General features: G+C 38.0%; 1 protein-coding gene across 2 annotated transcripts in view; it reads left to right on the forward strand.

Annotated features, from left to right (window-relative positions):
* Window positions 1–16,208, forward strand: part of RAMP3 (receptor activity modifying protein 3) — a 49,529-nt gene that overhangs the window by 12,178 nt on the left and 21,143 nt on the right. Inside the window, exons 2-4 of one of the 2 annotated variants that reach the window (XM_065629447.1) lie at window positions 303–520; window positions 3,946–3,975; window positions 6,784–6,916. In XM_065629447.1, the coding sequence (XP_065485519.1) occupies window positions 3,957–3,975; window positions 6,784–6,916 (152 nt within the window). In that variant the 5' untranslated portion in view covers window positions 303–520; window positions 3,946–3,956. The remainder of the gene's footprint in view (window positions 1–302; window positions 521–3,945; window positions 3,976–6,783; window positions 6,917–16,208) is intronic. The other variant, XM_065629446.1, reaches the window with a different exon arrangement.

Consider the following 16,208-nt stretch of genomic DNA (forward strand, 5'->3'; position numbering starts at 1 on the left):
CATTGCTTCAAGCTTCCACAGCCCTGTCGGAAGCTATCCATGTTAAGACTCTTCTCTCTGGCTTGCAGGTGGTGGCACTGTGAGTGTTTAGCCAAATCTGTTTCAGTAACTTGGTTATCATGTCTGGTAAGTCAATGTATGTAAGTCAGCTCCTTAGCAGACTAAGATGGTCAAAATGCAATGAGTGCTCTTTTATACTAGCTGAGGATCAGCCCCTTTTCTCCCAACAGCTGGCATAGCAAACCTTGGGTTTTAGCTGAAAGGACAGAAATGGTAAGTTGTTTCACCTGTTTCTCTTACAGTCAGGACCAGTTTCTGCACTCCCAGCTCCATGGCCATATCCTACCTTGGTCCACCTCTGCCCTTCCTGCCAGCACTGTGCTCGACCTGGAGATAAAAAACTATGTGCCCTAATGTGATGCAAAATTGGAACAGAGAGATGTACCTTCATGTGCCTTTGAGAAATGCTTACTGACAGTATTTGGTTGGAGCTAGGTATGGAGAATTTCCAGGGAAAAAGGTGGGTTTGATGAAACATGTTTGAAGAAACTGCTTTGTCTTGCAGTCTTGTTATTCAAAGCAGGAGGGCTCAGACCTTGGTGAGACCTTTGTAGGCTTTCCCATGAAGTTTCAGGATTGCTCAGCCTCTTCAGAGTCTGAGATGTCTTGGCCACATACATTTGACTTGCTCCCATAGAGGGCTTTTAGAGAAGTCTTTGGAAGACAGCCATGTGACGCCTGTGTTAGCTGGTCTTTTCCTTCTGTGTTCATACAGACCTTAGTGAAATAAGACACTTGAGCTTTTTAATGCCCAGGAAAACAGATAATAAAGAAACCCTACCCCAGTTGTAACCAGTGTTTTTCTGATGCAGTAGGATGCTTCTTGACATTGTGTCAGAGCATAGATGAAGTTATTTCTGTGGAGTTTCTTATGCATTAGATACTCTGAACTGTTTGTGCATTCCTGTGAGAAAGCCTGTAATGGTATAACTTGAGGTTTACATAAAAGACTGGTGAATTTAATATGATCTTTAATACCACCTATGCAACCGTTAACTTTATTTAGCATTTGAATACCTGGAGAAACATTGGTAGACTTCTGTAAGATTAATTTGTTCAGTATTTAAAATCAGATTTTTAAAAGAAGTGTGGGTAATGAGATTTGATCAGTATGACAAAATGATATTAATAGAGCATTAATCTCTCTCCTGTGTTTCCAACAAATCATAGGTGTGTGACTGTGGAGCAGCAGTTGCCATTTCAAACTGTGGTTTTAATTCCTTTCATGGTCTGTGTGTCGAAAGAGTTCTTACACAGTAACATGCTGTTATCAATAGAACTTCAAATTCTGCAGAGAAACAGGTGTTTCTTTAGTGCATAACTTCCAACATAGATCTGATGTCCTGTTTACAAAAAGAGGGTAGAGAGTAGATAATAAGAGGCTGCAGTGAAGGCTTAGATCAGATTTTCTTTTTTTTCATATACAAGATTTTGTAGTTGTTAATAAAAAGTTTTCTTTTTTCTTTTTCTTTTTTTCTTGGTTTTCTTATACTCTATTACTTAATCCTATTTTGCTTATATTTTCTTTTTATTTTTTCTTTCCAAAGGCTCTTCAAAGCTGTTTTCTCCCATCTTTCACTTGATGGTGCTTTCTTTCACCTCATGCTCTGACTCTGAGCTGGTTGTTCCCTTTGCACCTGATTCCACAAATGCTAGGGGCAATCATACATGTGGCTACGCTGTATAGAGAAAAGAAAGCTAAAGGCCATAGCTGTGGTCCATTATTAACATGATTTAACTTGTAGGCAGCTGGTACAGTTAAACTAAACCTTCTTTTCCCTTCCTTAAATGTTGGCTCAGGTAGGAGTGTATGGCAACTCTTTGTTTTGGAATCATAGCAACATCTTCCAACACTTTGACCTACTTTGCTTCTTCTGTGTATCTTCTAATGAGATGAGATGGCATTCACCTTTCAAGGAATAAGCTGAACTTGCCCTTTCTTAAAAGAGCTGCTGGAAGGGTTATACTTTTTGTGTAAACTATCATGGCCAACAAGCTATAGTCTCCTGATTAAATCTTTATTATGAGTTGCATATCTGGGAGTAAAGACAACAAAGAGAGGTGGGCATGATAGCACGTGCTGGTCTCAATTGTTCCTTCTCTGAAGGTATCTGGACGCTTTTGGTTGAGGATAGGTGAAAAAAATCCTGTGTTACTTTGTTATGAGCAGGTCAGAAAAAGCAAAAGGCACATTTTCCTGTGAGCAGGGGGATTTGTGAGCACAAACCTGTGAGCCTTTATTGGGTACTTGGTTTGTCACAGTGCCCCTTGCCTGACACCGGGATAGTCACTCAGGCTCTTGTCTGTAAAACACGGATGTGTTGTTTTCTCTTACATGGTCTATCTCATGGTAATTCCTGTTATATTTGCCTCACTGTGTGGTATTGTGAGGATTACTGCAGCAATAGCTATGAAGGATCCAGAGATCAGTGATAGGAATTGATGGAATAAGAGTTGGAGGTGCAGTCTGTTGTCCTCAATGGGAGCATCTAGGGCACCTGTGTGCGTGTAGACTGTTTCCTCAGGATGAGTAAGTTTGGCTTCCTCATAAAGAGTGTACTTCTAATTTGATCTTCAGTTTTCTGCAGTTGATAAGGCACATTTTCAAGCGAGGATTAAAGAAAATCCTACTCAGAGACTCTAGTATATTTACTAGCATAAAAGCTAATAGTCTGGAGCGATAAGTGCTTTATTTGGGAAAGAGATGCAACCATCAGAGACTATAGTGGAGTTTTGGCGCTCTGAGTCTGGATGCAACAGATTTCTGCCCTTCACAGTTTCAGTACATTCTGGCTCATTAGTAACTAAGACAGAGATTAATGCCTGTCTGGAAGACAAAAATATGTTCCTTAGAAGGATCTAAATTCTTCAGATGTATGTACACAACAATTTGCAGTTAAGTCAGTTGAGAGCTTGGCATAGCTCAGTGAACGCCACAGTCTAGATCCAGATGATTGGGACTGATATTCTGCTACGTATATCTTGATTCATTTTACTGGAGTGATGTGTAGGGTATAAAGAAGCAGCAGGAGGCACCCATCTGTGTGAAATTACTAATTTTGTTTCTAATGCAAGATGAAGACTATACAGATTTGTCAGCAATTTCTTTTTTTTGAGTGGGACATAAAAAATAATTGAAGCCACATCACTCTTAGCTATATTTGCAAAACCCTAAGTGTGGCTGGAGCTGTGGGAACACAGTGGGCTTCTGTTAATTTAATCCATCTGTATATACTGCAAGTCATTTATCAGAAGACTCCTTCTGGAATAATCTGTTTCCATTTAGATGCTTTTCTGAAATACCTGTGTTAGCGTAATGTCTGCTTAAGAAGCTTTTGGGTTTTGAACATAATGTTTTTTGAAATGTATGACTTCGTTGTGCAAAAGGTGGAGATCATGAAACACAGTATTGCATTTCTAAATGAATAGAGTACACTTATTTCTAATTCCGTAGTTGCTTAATTTTACTAGCAAAAGGATTTTTTTTTTTTTTAGAATGTGCAGTTCACCTGCATTTTGAGTGAATTCTTTATCTTCTCAAAATTTTTCACCCTCAAGGAGCTAAAAGTAAAAATATCCCTGTCCCTAATCCCTAATGTTGGAAACTACAGGAAAGAGTGGTGTGGGCAGACCCATAACAAGTCTGCATGACTCAGCCATTTAAAGGACAGATAAAAATGAATTTAAAAAGATAATGTTCTCTAAATGTTCATTTTGCCATTCTTGACATACACTTTAATAAAACTGAAACTAATGTTTGAATGAACATTTTGAGTATTTTGTTGAAACCTAAATCATGCTCAAGTTTGCTTTTATCTGTACTAGTTCTCTTATATAATAATATGGAGATATCTAACTCATCTCTCTTTTTCCCCCCACCCCTAGTTAATGGTGTTATGACGCTTGGATTCACAGGTGAGCTTTACTTTTAAAATTCAAACTTCTATTTCTGTTTTGTTAATGGCAGCCATTTGAGAAGCACTTTCATCCTGTCTCATTTCAATTAACCAGCTGACAAGCATTTTTTACAACTTGTCTTGTCCATTGACTTTCTGAACAGAGAGTGTTGTACTGTTATGTAAAGGTCAATCTCAATAGTGATGGTAAAATTGGAGTATGTTTCATAATTTTGAACCCCTTTGGCTGGGGATTTAGATAGAAAGTCCTGTGTCATCAGATTGTTCCGGTTGAATGATTCTGTCAGAGCTTTTTCTATAACCCTGCAACATACCAAATCTCTAAAGAGAGCCAACCAAAAATACCAACCCATGGAAAATCCATTTAAACACCCCATTGAGAAGGGGCTGGAATAATTTGTCAATGCATATGGCATAATGGAGAAACTCTGCCAGGGAAGGCAGCTTTGCCTAACTTTTGTGAAAGGATCAGTGTAGGATTTAAGTTGCCAGCTATTAAATTTTCATATCTGGTTTTCAATTTTGCCCAGCTTTAGTGTTCATCTGCAGATCTAGCTGTGGGAAGTATAACTGCTGCAGCTGCCAGATGAATTGGCAGGGACGCTTGAATAAGCGAGGTCCATGCTATCGTGTTAACTTCCCAAGGACGAAATTACACTGTCCTTGTTTTGTAATTTTATAATTTCTGTCACTGGTGATTAATTGTCATTGTGATTTTTTTTTTTTTTTTTTTTTTTTTTTTTTTTTTTTTTCCCCGACGTAGATAGAGGCTTAGTTTGAGCTCTGAGAGCTCTGACAATCAGGTGTGATGAAGTAGGTAGGGTCAGGTCCCAGTGAGTCAGCCGTACACCCGGAGAGGTTTGTAGTCCTGTGAAATAGCAGGCTTGGGGTCTCAGGTGTGGTGTAGGTCTTTCAGTAACGGGCCTGCCACTGTTGGAATTTCTTTGGTCAGATGTGATGGCTGTCTCTTGTTTGGCATATGGCATCACTAAGTCATTGACTTACCCAACTAAAAAGTCAACTGCAAAAACTGCAGTTAAATTACAAGGCACTCCCACCTGGGCCCCAGAGGGGCCATCTCCTTTGTAAGGGAGACACTTAAGGTGCACTTGAGCCTGTTTTACAATCAAATGCCCCATTTCAAATGGAGGTGTTCAAGTTTCTGATTGATGGCTGGGTTGTGATGTGAAGCCGGAAACCATTCATCTTGCCTTAAGTTTTTTGGAGTAAACAGTGAGGAACAGTGTCCTGTTGAGAGTGAGGGCTGCATCTGATCTCTTTTCAAGAGAAGGCTTGCACACCTTTGACTTCACTTCACCTGGCAGTGTCTTTGGCTGTCACCATGTAAAATTAGAACTACTGTCTCCTTAAACAGTGATGGACTCCTGCTCTCAAAGTAACTAATAGAAGGAAAAGAAATACCTCCTCTCCCTGGTGTAGATAAGGTGTAAGAGAAAATGAAGAAGGAAAAACCTGTAGGAGCTGATTCCGCTTAGACTTCTTTTTTCTATGATTAAAAAAGGACAAAGTGGTCTGTTCTTTTTGGCTTTATTCTTAAAAAAGCTGTTCCTCCAGAGCTCTCAGGAGGGTTGCTTGACACATCCTGAATGGTTTGTTGAGGTTGCAGTTTTGTTCAGGTAAATGCTTTTCTCAGATTTGTGGTGCTGTGAAAAGAAGAAATCACACTGTTTTTTTCTGATTGATATAATTCAGGCATTTGTATTAAATATATTGACATACCTATACTTATAGATAATATTTAATGTTCTACAAAATGTATGCATTTTGTATATAGAAGAGCAATCAAAATAGTGGCAATTATAAAGACACGTTTAACAACTTAATCAAAACAAAGTGTTTCAGCCTTATCAAAATCAAATGCTTTAGTTAGTCTGAATAGATTTTTTTCAGAATTTTAATTTCATAAAAAAGTATCAAAGTACTGTCTTTGTGTTCCAATGCAGGCATGGGCTGGATGAGAAAAACCTTTGACTCTAAATATTGTGGACTTGCCATTATAGACTGCAAAAGATAGAGGCTTGCTCAAGTCAAGGTTCACTCTTTTCTTTGCAAGTAGCTATATCCTTGTAACATCAGCATCACATAATGGTAGATAATTCCTCTATTATGTACTAAAGAAAGCTTAATTTTGACTGTGGGATTTTGAGCCCTTTAGCTGGTTAGATATACAAATGTTTCCGACATCCACGTTCATTTACAATCATATGGTTAGTTCAATGGGACACATCTGTATAGGCTTGAGAAGTGCTTTCTACACTGAAGTATATGATCAGTAATTCCAGTTACCTTTTAACTATAAATGCAAATGGACAGTAGTAGGTTAGTATGAGCAGAAGACAGAAGATTAGAAAAGTGACTAGGTGGGTTCCTCTATGCTAGGTCTAAAAGACGATGCTGTCTATCAGGGGTGTCAAACTCATTTTCACTGTGGGCCACATCAGCCTCACAGTTGCCTTCAAATGGCCAAATGTAATTTTAGGACTGTGTACAGTTGGTATTACATTCGGCCCTTTGAAGGCAACCAGGATACTGATCTGGTCCCCGGTGAAAATGAGTTTGACATCCCTGCTGTATATGGTAACCTATAGTATTTGATACTAAGTTACATTTTTAATAAATTTATGTAAAAGTATATTTTATCTACAAAATTGTTTAGGAAGTTGAGTGTTAGGTTTGCAACAATGTAGGTGGCAAGTAGAATTATGTGAAGGGGTTTGTGAGTTATCTGTTCATGCTTCTTCTGTTTCAATGTTTGAGATTTAAGGTGCTTTCTGATTTTACCTAGGTGCATGTCAACGGACTAATCTCTGCAATGAATCTCTCATGTTAGAAAAGTTGCCTGCCTGTGGAAAGTTCTTTGAAGAGATGATGAAGAAAGTGGACTCTAAAAAATGGTGCAACCTGACAGAATTTATCATGTAAGAGTTAGTTTTGGTTTTGATAGTTCTCACCTTGTAGTGGCGTTTGTCCTTTAAAAAGAGGATCACCTAATATATCAAGAACACCGTAATACCTACAACCCTAATATATCCCTAATGCATGCAAAACATTTGTGTTCCAGGTAAACTGAAATCCTCCTCTGTGTGGTTGCCAGATGCAGAGGGTTAAGCTGTAGCATTTAAGTCCCTGCAATATGGGGACAGAGACCCAGCTCTTAAGGAGAGCACAAAATAGAGCACTTTAATGAAAACTAAGCACTGGGCTAATCAATACTATCTGCTGTTGGTTTTATCTCAGACAGTTGTGTTTAATTGATATTTCTCTGCACTGTAGGCAAATGTTACTTTAATCTTTTTGTATGTGTGTGAAACCACTAAAGCAATGTGCTTTTAGAATCCCACTATTCTGTTTTCTCTGGTGGAAGCAATGCACTTCCCTCCTCTGATTTCCTTTTTCAGTAAGATAACAGGAACATTTCCTCTTACACTGTTTCAGAAATCCATCTCTTGTGTGAAATAGTTCCTGTCCAAATGTAAAATGATTTGTCCTATTGCAACTGCTGCAGTTTGTTTCTTTGCCTGCCAGATAGCATGGAGTGAGTAAGCACCACCTGTTTTGTTTAGATGTCTAAAATACAGCAAGATGGACAGTAGTGAGGGTAGCATTATTATTTTCTTATTTCTGTTCCTGTTCTGTAGTTGCTGGAGGTATTTAAACATCTCTCTATAAAGATGTACACTTCAAACTCTGCTCTGGAGGAGCAGAATGGCCTTGTCAGCTTTGTGGAGCATCTGCTTCTTCAGAGCACGTCTGCTCATGCATAATGGTTGGTTTTCGGAAGCACCAAGTACCCTCTACACCAACTGAAATCAGAGGAAACTGCAGGTGTTCAGCACTTCAGGAATCGAGACTCAAGTGAATTAGCTCTGGTGTGGTACAAGCCAGCATGAAGCAGAAAATCTTCCTGGATTTGAAAGTGCACTGGTGCTGTTTTGGGGGCTGCTCCTGAGGCAGGGTAACCACAAGCTAGCTGTCACCACACTTGTTACAGCATCATTTAGATATGTTCTTGTCTCATATGATGGTTGGTCTTGTGTCCTATTTAGTATCACCTCAGGTGATGCAAGATTTTGCAGTCACCTTATGCAAGATTTTAACTAGCTGATCAGCAATAGACATGATAGATAACAAAAGGTTGGACTGCTCAGCTGTGTTGCAGCAGTTCCCCATGTTTCTCTTACTGCTGACACCCATGTTGACATGTCCCGTCTGTTGATAATATTTCATAATCTGACAGCATATTAACAACTGAGGGGCCGTTTCTTCTTAGCACTTTTATTTGCACACCCTAGATGACTTTACAACCTTGCAACCTTTTAAAAGGTGGATTCTTAACAGTCATGGCATGGGAGAGAAAGATGCTCTCATGCAACTCTCTCCAACCGTGGATATGAGCAATAGGAGGTAAGCCCTTCTTATCCAGCTTGCAGAAATTGCATTCAAGTCTGACAAAGAAATGTGTGTATACAAAGGAAAAGAAAATCCTTGCAATGCAGGTGTTGTTAAATTTATTTAACAAATATCTGTCCATTATGGGGCAATAATTTTAATTTTGAAATTCATCTAGGTATAAGTTCATAGAATCATAGAATTATTTTGGTTGGAAGAGACCCTCTAGACCATCGAGACCAACTGTTAACCTAACACTGTCACTAAACCATCTTTTAAACATGTCCGGGGATGGTGACTCAACCACTTCCCTGGGCAGCCTGTTCCAATGCCTGACAACCCTTTCCATGAAGAAATTTTTCATAATATCCAATCTAAACCTCCCCTTGAGGCAACTTGAAGCTGTTTCATCTCATCCTATCACTTGCTACACGAGAGAAGAGACCAATACCCTTCATGCTGCAACTACCTTTTGGGTATCACAGAATGTCAGGGATTGGAAGGGATCTCAAAAGATCATCTAGTCCAATCCCCCTGCTGGAGCAGGAACACCCAGATGAGGTTACACAGGAAGGCGTCCAGGCAGGTTTTGAATGTCTCCAGAGAAGGAGACTCCACAACCTCCCTGGGCAGCCTGTTCCAGTGTTCTGTCACTCTCACTGAGAAGTTTCTCCTCATATTTAAGTGGAACCTCCTGTGTTCCAGTTTGGTAGTTGTAGAGAACCCTCAGCCTCCTTTTCTCCATAGAACCAGAGCTCTTTCAGATGCTCCTCATAAGACTTGTGCTCCAGACTCCTCACCAGCTTTGTTGTCCTTCTCTGAACTCGCTCCAGCACCTCAATGTCCTTCTTGTAGTGAGTGGCCCAAAACTGAACACAGTATTTGAGGTGTGGCCTCACCAGCACCACGTACAGGAGGATGACCACTAAGTTATTTTGCTTATTTTGAAGGAAGCCCTGTAATTTTGCTCTATTTGATCTTCATTACAATCATATTACAATTGCATACCAGAGTTCTTTGCTCATATCTTTTTCATATTGATAAGTGTCCTCAACTAATGGGACTACTTACAGCAGAGAAAGGTGTCTACAGGAGTCTAAACATTAAATTCTGCCTTTATTAATGCAGGTGAAGAAGCAGGCAGCTTTCTTCAAGAGTTTAAATATTTTGTTGCAAGGTTTTTCCAAGGTAATTGCAGTCTCCGAGTTCTCCTGATTTTCGATTAGAATTAAGAATCTACCTTGCTTTTATTCTTTCCAATTGAGCTTCTCATGTGGTGTCATTTTCATTCCCCCTTCAAGAAAATTCCTGCCTATCTATGGATATTTTTTTATCTGAAGAAATTGGTCAGTCTGAGGCTTTGTTCATTTTTCCTCATATGCAGTACCAGAAGAATAATTCTGGCCTCTTCCAAAAGAAAAATCTTTCCCATCATTACATAATGTACAGTTATATTTCAAGGTCTAGCTTAGGAGAGAGTAAAGGCTGAAATTTGTTTTGGAATTCATTTCTTGAATCAGGTGTTAATCAAGCATTAACTGTCTGATTACAAACTTAACTTAGGGGTTCATGGCACTGAAGAAACAGCACATTAGGAATTTTACTCTTTTGAGAACAGACATTGTGATTTGACACGATGCTTTATATAAGAAGTATATAGGCTAATTTTTTCCAGCTCATTGGAGGAACCCTGACAGATGGGACTGAAACATTTCTTTATTTGGAGTATTCTGGCAAATTAATGAAAACAAGGTATTTCTAGCCATGATCCTTTGAAATCCAGATATTTAAACCTGGTAATATTAGTTTACTGTGATTTTGCATCTAGCCTCCAGCAGTAAAAATTAGTCAACTTGAATCAGGTAGTGAGTTAAAACTGAGAGTTTTGTATGAAGGAAGCTCTTTCTTCGTATAGTAATTTCTGCATGGTGCTTTTCAGTTACAAATGGCTGTCCTTGGTTATGGGACTGCAAGTAGCAATTATCTGCATGGCTTCACTGTTTTGTCAAACAGTTGTGAGAGAGATTTCAGTGACTTCAGTATGCTGTAACTTAATTCTATGGTAAGATTTTCTGACAGCTCCATTACTTATTCTTAACTTTATTCTTAACAAACTTGTGTTCTTCGAAAGCAGCCTTTTGACTGACTTTAGACAGACTTGTGTGGCAGCTGGTACTGAAAACCAGTATAAGAGTTTTAGCCTCCACAGCCGATCTTGATATGGCTGGATATGTATAATGATCACATAAAACCTGTAAAACGTCAGGTAAAGTTTTACAGAAGCACTATCAGGAGAAAGTTTACATGTTAGTTTTCACATTTTCCTGTGAGGATTCATACAGAAATTAGGATATGAATACTCTGGGTCAGATTGTTCAAAGGTATTTGAAAGCATAAATATAATGAGGGATCTAAGTGACATTTTAAAATATTTAAAGTCCTTTAGATGTGGTTGGTTTCAGTGGTTCTTGCTTAGATACTGGGATATGATGGACAACCAGAAACACCTTGCCACAAAGGTAAAAACTTCAAAAAACAGCTGGAGACATTCATTGACAAAAGAGGAGGGGATCAGCTGTTCACAGTTTTGCTGATGCTTTTAGGCTATTCAGAGAGAGTCCTGAAGGTGAAAATGCAACTCAGTGGCTTCAATGACAGGAAATTATGATGCATGGCAAATGAACAAACAAAGACTGAAGTGTGGGTGAAAGCTGTGGGGAGTTAACAAAAGCAAATATACTTTTTGTTCGACACAATACTGGAAATCACAGAAAGCTTTTATTATTGATGTGTACTATTTCTGTTATTTTATAGATATTTATAATAACATATATATTGTATATTTTTGCATTACATAGAATACATATATAACATTATATTTCTGTATTCTTAATATTTTGCAACTGCAGCTAAATAAATGAAATAACAGTTGATAACTTAATATCCAAAAGATAGTGGTGATATGTAATTTCCAGTGTTTGAGTCCTCTAAACATTTTCTGACAGACCAGCCTCGGTAGCATTTATTTGCTGTTGGACTGAAATATAGAATTTGGTTGTTATCTTTCATCTAGTCAAGTGTCATCTGTTTCAGTGCAAGGCATTCTGTTATTCTGTGTTTGCCAGCCAAGGAGTAGCTGTAGATTGAAAGGCTGAGCGTGGAATAGGAGTTTGTGTTTTGGAAAAGAGTCCTAGCAAAGTGGTGCGTGTAACACAAGTAAGATCTGTCTGACTTTTCTGTTTCGGAAAAAGAATTGATTGTAAGAGACTTCTTCCTTTGATTTCCTCATCAAGCCTCTTTATGGCACCTAGAAGATGTTACAATTCTCATTTTTCTGAAGTTTTAAATTTGAGTCCTTAGCAGAATAGGAGAGGGCAATATTTTTCTTTAACTGTATCTCTGAAGCTGATTCCTTGCAAAGTTTCGTGTATCTGGTGGAATTCCCTGCTTTGTTGTGAGCATGGTCCAAGTTCTGTCCCCATGCTGAATGATTTTATTTTCTGTACAGCCTCGGTGTAATTTTCCCAGAACTCTATCATCAAAAATGAATTCTATAAACAGAAGCAAGAGGCTTCAGTCTCATTGAAATATGATGGAGTCCACTCATGTTCTGTACAGATGTTGAAGATTTGAAAAAGGCATTAAGGAAAGAAGATGTGTATGACTAGAGCCAAATTTGATGTAATCTTCTGGAAAACTACTTCTAAAGCTGTTGCTCAATTTTAAAGTCAGTGAGAGTTTGCCTGTTACAATTGGCTCAACTAAACTAAGCTAATCATAAAAGTGCCTAGTTTTCAAAGAAACAGTAAAATAATAAAGAGAGCCAGATGACATTAAGATCAATGGGAAAACAAATTGTGGAAGAAATGTGCAATCCAAGATGAAATTGTATGCCCCCTGTTTTTAAAGCTTGGTGCTAATAACCTCTGTTTGGCTGAATGTGTAAGAGCCCTCCAAACTGAGTCATTTTCTAGGTTGATTGTGTAAGTTTTTTTTGGTCTTCCCCATTGACTGCTGCAGGAAGTCTGATCTAGCTGCTGATTGGTGATTGTATCCAGCTGTTAATGTCAAAACATCTGTAGAAGAGGAATGTACTGTGAAAATCTCAGACAAACCACTGGGTTTGTTTTGCTGCTAAGGTGAGGCACTGATTCATGTGAGCTAATCCGTTTCCACAGTAATGTGTCTCACAATTAGAAAGCAAACAACTTTGGCTTGTTCTTTTCAACATTATGAGAAAAGTCCCAGTTCTAGATTTTTGCATGTGATTTTGTCACATGAAAGACAAACTAGGGCTGCCTGGAGCTGGACCTTTGAGTGGCCAGCACAGATGCGATTTTAGATCCAGGGTAGTACTGATTAAAGGGACTCCCACTCTTCCTCAGTTGTGCCACATAGGGGTGTGTGTGTCTATATTTGTGTCAGGATTTATATAGTGGTAGGCAGACTAGACATTGGCTATGCTTTACCTTGGACAAAGTTACGGTAGAGTGCTGCAAATCACAGTTGTGTTTGCACAACAAAAGCTCACTGCATTGTTGCCTGGTCTCCAGGTTATCTTCTGCAGTATTTTTGTGTAAGGTTCTGTATGTGTCTGAAGAGTAATTCCCATTTTTCCCCGAAGATCTACTGGGGAAGGGAGCCAAAATTCCTTATTTAGCCTGCTTTAACTCCTCACAGTTTCGTCAGTCCGAATTTTGTAGAAGAAAATATTCTTTGTCAGCTTAGTGTCTCTGTGAAGGAAGGTTAAAGAAACCTGCACTTTATGTGGCCACATGTCAGTGTAATTTATTTACCATTAAGTGTTTGGTGCAGTATAGAAAAACAAGGATTGCTGTGGTAGATGCTAGCATTTCCTCCTTATTCCTTAGTAGGATGGTCTTCCTCTGGGCTTCCCATACAGATACAGTTGCTGTGGGGTTTTTTTTTTTGTTTGCTTGTTTTGGTTTTTTTAAGTTCTCAGTGAAATGTAGATAATACTGATATTTCATCCTTTCTACCTGTGTTTTTCTTTCATTGTCTTCATATATAAAAACTTACAATACTTCTGTGTTTAAAAAATCCTTCTAAAACTCCTAGAGGTCAAGGCAGCAGTGGCAGAACTAGACTGGCAACAATTACCTTCAAGAGCCTATTATTTTCCTTTTGTGACTTAAGCCTTTCTTTTCAAAACCAAAGAAAAGCAGCTTAGAAATCAGTTAGGCGTGAGCAAATAAAACAATAGAAAAGAATGTCGTATTTGAGCAGTTGTGTTGCCATCATGCTGGTAGCTGACAATAGCAATTTTTCATTGCAGAGATAATGTTTGCCATCCATTACTTAAAAAAATGGAAATAAAAGAACCTTACAATTTATAAAGTTTCACCAGATTGTGAGATGCAGGGCTGTGCTGAAAATGTGTATTTTAACCTGCTATTTGGGATCTGCTGTTCTAGCCACAAAGTCTTTGTGAAGTCAATGCAAAGGCACAGCTTTTCCTTTAATGAGACTATATTAGAAAATCTTTAAAAGGAACTCCATTTCAGGTGAATCTCCATTACTTTCATAGGAAATATATTAGGTTTGTTTTACATTGCGTAAATAAGTGTATGTCCTGATGAACGTGAATTCATTTGAATTCAGAGACCAGGATTCCACATCACACAAGAATACTCCATTACTGCATAATTGCTTTCCTTCTGATAGATGCAGAGGCTGAAATATGGTTACTTAATGCAGTTATAATGTTTCTCCTTTACTACATAGAAGGAAGGACATCTTATACAATTCATGGCTGTGAAAATGGAATATGTATTTGATAATTCCAGTTGGGGGGCTGAATAGGTGATATGGTTTTGGACACTCATTTCTAATATTTTTTCTTTCTTTTAGTGCAAACTTATGGCAATGTGCTGCTAAATCTGTGTCTGCTGTGGCCACCTTACATGATGCAGAAAGTTAGTGAAAAACATTCATGAACATTGAATTTTTGATGAATTATTCTAAGTATGACTTCTGAATTTTAATGATGTATTAAGGACACTGGCATTTATAAATTCTGTGAAGACCTGCAGACCCTTTTGTTTATAAATGCAAGGCCATCCATTTGTTCTGCAACATATTGTTGAAATAGCTGTGCTACGAACTAGCAAAGCTTTGTCAGCTTTTCATCTGATGAGATTTCTTGGGTTTTTATTTTAGACAATGAAAAATCTTGCATTTTACGAAGAGCTTTGAAGAGCTTCTTTGAAACCAGTAAACAGGTTGAATGAACAGGATAAGGAGAAACTATTTTGGGAGGCTGTTGAATTAAATACACAAACTTCCAAAAGCTCAGATGTGGTGAAGTAAAACAATGTTATTTGTTATTTATACAACAACATGTTGTATTTGCAGTCTACAAATCCTTCAACACAGGGTTACCATTGCTGAGTAATGGGGAGAAGAGAGGATGATTGGAGTTTATTCCCCATCAAGGATAACTGTTTCTTTCTTTTTAAACCACTCGGGATGCTGGATCTGCCTTTGAGAAAATGATGATGATTGTATCATTCCAAAATAGTATGCTTTAGCAGCCCGTTCTCTATCTCTTCAAGGTTTTTAACTGCTCTGACCTTCCTGTTTTCGGTTTAAAGATAATTTTGCAAATCTTTATGGAAGTTCTTACTAGTGTGAGAAAAGAGAGGGATCTCCTAAGCTTGCTGCTAAACAGGGAAAAAAATTCCATTTAATTACCAATAGCTGAAAACTCTTCAATTTTTAATATCAGATTTCAGTTTTTCAAATGCTTTTTTTCAGAAAGTTTTGACATCTGTGACATTTATTTGTCATGAGTCGTTTTCACAAAGGGTGAAATCTGGCATTTGCCAAATGTAAATCACCAATGTAAATATTGCTAATTGCTTCTTAAAGTTCTGAAAGCGTTTTCAACACTGGTCAAGTTAGGGTCATCAGAAGATGTCAGTTACAATATTTTAGCCATTCTAGCTGTGAGTCAAATTGACGTGTACCACAGTAGATGCATTGGACTAGTGGCCAGCAGCTTGCACCCACAAGGTGTGAATGGTATGTCAATGCTTACTTTACCAAGTCAAACAACAAATAGTTCAACATGGAAGAAGATAATAATCCTAATGACTAAAATCACTTGAAAAAATTAAGCAATTTAGAGGTGATATTAGAAATCACTCCACTGTTAAATCTAATGACTAGCAGCTGATATACCCTTTCATGTCCTCTTTGAATTTTACTGTGCCAGACCAGTAATAGAAAACAATCTTCATGGAGCTTATTATTGAAGATTGTATTTCAAAATAAGCAAAACTTAAGATTTCTGTCTAAACTTAATTGGTGGTAAAATAAATATGGCATAACTGATAGACTGGTATCAATTATGCATTGCAAATATTGTAGCATATTTTTAGAGGCAGTGAAAATGCAAAAGAAGATAAATATGTTATGCAAATGAATACTTAAAAGCTTTTGTGGTTCTTCTGTTTTGGTTTGCAAGACCGTTTCTACATTCTTGTTTTCTGAATGGATCAACCATGAACATGTAGTAACCCAGATTAACTCAGCAGAGGTAAAAAAAAAGATTTTCTTGCTTCAGGCTACATGTGCTGTTGGTCATGTGGCTAACTGTTGACAGCACAAAGAGGTATTGATTAATAGAATCATAGAATAGAATCACAGAATCATTTTGGTTGGAAGAGAGTCTCAAGATCATAGAGTCCAACCATTAACCTAACTCTGGCATTAAGCCATGTCCCTAAGAACCTCGTCTGTAGATTTTTAAACACCTCCAGGGATGGTGACTCAACTGTTTCCCTGGACAGCCTGTTC

The sequence above is a fragment of the Caloenas nicobarica genome, chromosome 2, assembly GCF_036013445.1.
Source record: "Caloenas nicobarica isolate bCalNic1 chromosome 2, bCalNic1.hap1, whole genome shotgun sequence".
NCBI classification, from domain to species: Eukaryota; Metazoa; Chordata; class Aves; order Columbiformes; family Columbidae; genus Caloenas; species Caloenas nicobarica.